The 4,677-nt window shown below is 32.1% G+C and overlaps 1 protein-coding gene across 2 annotated transcripts; it reads left to right on the plus strand.

Annotated features, from left to right (window-relative positions):
* The first annotated feature begins 1,823 nt into the window (after positions 1 to 1,823).
* Positions 1,824 to 4,460, plus strand: LOC131638537 (plant intracellular Ras-group-related LRR protein 5-like). 2 transcript variants are annotated; one of them, XM_058909107.1, is made up of 3 exons: positions 1,824 to 2,564; positions 2,771 to 3,684; positions 4,068 to 4,460. In XM_058909107.1, the coding sequence occupies exons 1-3, from the start codon at positions 2,051 to 2,053 to the stop codon at positions 4,188 to 4,190; spliced, it is 1,551 nt and encodes a 516-aa protein (XP_058765090.1). In that variant the 5' UTR covers positions 1,824 to 2,050; the 3' UTR covers positions 4,191 to 4,460. The 2 variants fall into 2 exon arrangements, with proteins under 2 accessions (XP_058765090.1, XP_058765082.1); XM_058909099.1 differs by having other exon boundaries at positions 2,768 to 3,684; positions 4,068 to 4,458.
* Positions 4,461 to 4,677: the final 217 nt, after the last annotated feature.

Below are 4,677 nucleotides of genomic sequence, written 5' to 3' on the forward strand. Positions count from 1 at the left end.
AAAAGGGGGGTTCCTAACTTACACCATAAAATCCTAACGGACACCATAATACCCTAATTCACACGCTTATACCTAAGCACCATACTAAGGTACAGGGCCTCTGACTTCACATGAACATGTCCTTTAAAACTATCGTAAAACCATCGTACATGGCTTGTCGCTGTTGTGGGCAATCCCTAACCACCACAAACTGTTATAGACCTACTAAGGCCTATAATACCACTTCCTTTGCATAGATAACATGCTCACTTATAGTTTTTTTTATCAATGTATATATATATATATATATATATATATATATATATATATATGATAGTCGGGCCGAAACTTTTGATCTATCAATCGAAGGTTGAGAACTCAATCAGGAATGATGGTTAGTCATCATCGAGGGTATAACTAAGGAACTACTTCTGAGAGCAATAGAATTTTCAACTGAGAATCTGATATGGACTATATAATTCATTTTCATCCAGTTTTTGAAAATACTTTATTTCAATTATTCTCGATGCCCAAAACCTTACACCACCGCAAGAGTTATTTCAAATAACACTGCTTTTGGATCTGCGAAGGCAATCACTCAGATGTTCTCCTAACCAAACTAGGGAACGGGCCGGTGGGAACCGCTACATGGGGGATGTCTGTGCCTCGTCGCAAAACTCTGATTTCCAGCTTCGCCACCCTCCCACCTATCTCTTCCATCTTCACCCCATCCCATTTTTTGAATTGGAGAGAAATGGCTGAGTGGACTAAAGCGTCGGATGTATAATTCGTTGTACGAATTTTTATACCGAGGCTTATAATCATTTATTCAATACACAAATTAATAGGTTCTATTAGGTTAGTTATATGTTGTGTATTATGAATGACTTCCACCGAAGGTGTTAGAATGATGTCTTGAGTAGTTACATATCCATGATCTTTTGATCCCAAATAGAAAAATATAGATCACTAGCATTCGGCTCTTCCTAACAATCTTTCTCTTTCTTTCGGAAAAAGAAACTAAGTTCAGAAAGAAGTGGAACGATAAAGTATACTTTTTATTCCGGGTGAAACCGTTTAATAAGATTCAAATTGAAATGGACGGGTCAGAGAGCCTTCTTGCTTCTATCAATATTTTTACTGCCAATATATATATATATATATATATATATATATATATATATATATATATATATATATATATATATATATATATATATATATATATATATATATATATATATATATATATATCCCTCCTCATATAGAGGAGAGATCAAATTACACCCGAAGAATTACACTACGAGTTACACTCGTTCAATAACTACATTTCGAATTAATATTTTTTAAATTCAACCGTTGGATTGAAACATAATATCATATAGATCATACCTATAAAGAGTGAGCTTAATCTATAATGATTTTCTATGTCATTGAATTACATCAAAATTAACGTTATATGAAAGCTCATTTTGACGTTAATCTTTGGATATCTTGATCGTATAGTAAATCATTATAGATTAAGCTCAAACTTTATAGGTATGATCTAAATGATATTATGTTTCAATCCAACGGTTGAATTTAAAAAATATTAATTCAAAATGTAGTTATTGAACGAGTGTAACTCGTGGTGTAACTCTTCGGGTGTAATTTGATCCCTCCTCATATATATATATATATATATATATATATATATATATATATATATATATATATATATATATATATATATATATATATATATATATATATATATATATATATATATATATATATATATATATATATATATATATATATATATTTATATATATAAAGAAGTTTTGTTGTAGAGATCAAATTCCCATAGTCGTCCTCGTTATCTTTTAACAAAGTAATAGAGAGACAAATACCTAACCAAGTCATACAACTTTGGTGTACATATCAACCATTTCTCTCTTTTTCACAACACAATATTTTCTGTCCTTTTTTATTTCCACTTTGTTTCTTTCTCCCAACCCTGTTTCATTCTACAACTATTTCTACATAGCCCCTCCAAACTCCTCCTCCATCTTCCACCATATCAATAGTTATGACCACCACACCTTATCCACAACAACCACCTTCACGTGCCTTTCTAAACACAATCCAAGAAATCACTCAAATCTACTCTTCACTGCCACCTAGACCTTCCATAGAAGAAGTAGAAGCTGCCACTTCCACTCTTGACACCCTTAACAACGTGGAACAAACCAAACTCCAAGATATCTCAAACCAAAAACTACCACAAGATGTTCCTGAGGAGCTTTTCTCTGTTCTTCAAGAACTCAAGAACACCATGGTCCTCTTTCAAAGTCATCAACTGAGAAAAGAAGCTATTCACCTTCTTCAACTTGAAAAGATGTTTCAAACCTTTGGTGATCTCATTCAAAGAGCTTCTGAATTTGTTTCTCCTGATGATGAAGATACACAGAAAAAGAAAGTTTCCACTTTAAGAGAAACTGTGGTTACTTATGAAAAAGAGGAACATGAAGAATCTCAAAACAGTGATGAAGTTTTTGAACCTCAAAAGGGTTCCTCACTACACAAGCAGCTTTTGATAACAGGTTAGTTCCAATAACTTTTCTTGGATTATTAATATCACGGGTTTGATCATGGCCAGGGCCGTTTTTGAGGACGAGCAGAGTCTACTACCGCACGAAACCCAAAAAAATTTATGGATAAATCACAGTTAAATAAGACCTCATAAAATACGTTAGAATTAATTATGATGATTGATCTATTCTTTGGTTTGACTTTAATTTTGTAGTAGATGGAAGCACTGAGAAACTGAGTCTAATGAAAGTGGCTACTATGATTGAAAATTGTGCTAATAACAAAGACACAACCCTTGAGCTTAGAGGAAAATTAGTGGATCAAATGGAATGGTTACCACTATCAATTGGGAAACTATCTGATGTAACTGAAATAGACTTATCTGAAAACAGAATCATGGCTCTTCCAACAACAATCATAGGTCTAAAAGCTTTAACAAAGCTTGATCTTCATTCAAACCAGCTCATAAACCTTCCAAACTCGTTCGGCGAATTGATAAACCTTATTGAACTTGACCTTCATGCCAATAGATTGAAATCACTTCCTGATAGTTTCGGAAACTTGACGAATCTCGTTGATCTTGACATAAGTTCAAATGATTTCAAACAGTTACCTGAGTCAATTGGGAGTTTGATCAGCTTAAAGAGACTAAGTGCTGAAACTAATGAGATTGAGGAACTACCTTTCACAATTGGAAACTGTTCTTCACTAAGTGTGTTGAAGCTAGATTTCAATGAACTCAAAGCACTTCCAGAAGCTATAGGGAAACTTGAGAGTTTGGAGATTCTCACTTTGCACTATAATAGAATCAAGAAGTTGCCTACAACAATTGGTAATTTAAGTAACTTGAAGGAACTTGATGTTAGTTTCAATGAACTTGAATTCGTACCGGAGAATCTTTGTTTTGCGGTAAATTTGAAGAAACTTAACTTGGGAAAGAATTTTGCTGATCTAAGAGCATTGCCAAGATCAATTGGAAACCTTGAAATGCTTGAGGAGTTGGATATAAGTGATGATCAAATAAAAGCTTTGCCTGAGTCTTTTAGGTTCTTGTCTAAGTTAAGAGTTTTTCGAGCTGATATAACTCCTCTTGAGTTGCCACCAAAAGAAGTTGTCAAGTTGGGTGCTCAGGTAAATAAAAGCATTTTGATTTTGGTGTATAGCAATAAGATTTGATTTATAATGTCTTGTCAATTATAATCGTCAAATCATTATAAACGTTCACACGTATGATCGATAAGCTGTGATTTGTTGATAAATGACAACGTAAAACTTTTTACATTGAGTCTGCAAATCTCGATTCAACTGACAGAAGTCGATATTATTAGGTTGGACGTCAACACCAGGATTCGAATCCTAGCTGTCACGATTGTGTGAGAGTTTCTAGTGATTAAATAAAAAAAACTTTTTACATTAAAATTGTATAAAAGTTAAACTAGAAATCATAGCTGTTTTGTTTCTGTTCTTTGAATGGTTTGGTTTAATCATGTTTTGTTCATTGTTGGTTATACCAGGAAGTTGTGAAGTATATGGCTGATTATGTCAACAATAGGGATGCACAACTCTTGTCATCAAAGAAGAAAAAGAAGGGAATTTGGTTTTGGTTTTGTTCTATATGTTGGCCTAAGCAAGAATGAGGTTTTAACAAAACCGTGTTGTTAGTTCATTGTTTTCTCAAATTATATTTCATGATCTATTGTATATGTTTGAAACAACTTGTTTTTCCTTGTAAACTGTTTTAAGACAAGTATTGAGGTTGACTCCTAAAACAGTGATTGTAAACATTTGAGTTTTTGTTAATCATGTGTATGTAATATGAAAATGTTTGTTCATATCTTATTATTCTTTTTGTGTGCAAATAAAATTATCAAGTGAAAGTTACTAGTTGTTTTTCATAGATATTTATATAAAGTAGAAAAATTCATCACGCATAATAATGTTGTGTCTTATAGTATAACAAATATAATTTATAACATGATTGATTTAACCATCTAAAAAGAATAGCGTCTTTGTTATGTGAATTTATCGGCTATTTAAATATAATTTTAATAATATTTTATTTAATTATTTTTTTTATAGATAAAGATGAATTAATTTCTAAAAATAATCAAAACCATCGACACC

Source organism: Vicia villosa, linkage group LG1 (assembly GCF_029867415.1).
Source record: "Vicia villosa cultivar HV-30 ecotype Madison, WI linkage group LG1, Vvil1.0, whole genome shotgun sequence".
In the NCBI taxonomy this organism is placed as follows: domain Eukaryota; kingdom Viridiplantae; phylum Streptophyta; class Magnoliopsida; order Fabales; family Fabaceae; genus Vicia; species Vicia villosa.

What these genes read in the sequence shown, in the direction of transcription:
- LOC131638537 (XM_058909099.1), top strand. Translation starts at nt 2,051, where the DNA reads ATGACCACCACACCTTATCCACAACAACCACCTTCACGTGCCTTTCTA. An exon ending in CAAGCAGCTTTTGATAACAG is followed by an intron (nt 2,565 to 2,767) that starts GTTAGTTCCAAT and finishes TTAATTTTGTAG; the next exon opens with TAGATGGAAGCACTGAGAAA. An exon ending in TTGTCAAGTTGGGTGCTCAG is followed by an intron (nt 3,685 to 4,067) that starts GTAAATAAAAGC and finishes TGGTTATACCAG; the next exon opens with GAAGTTGTGAAGTATATGGC.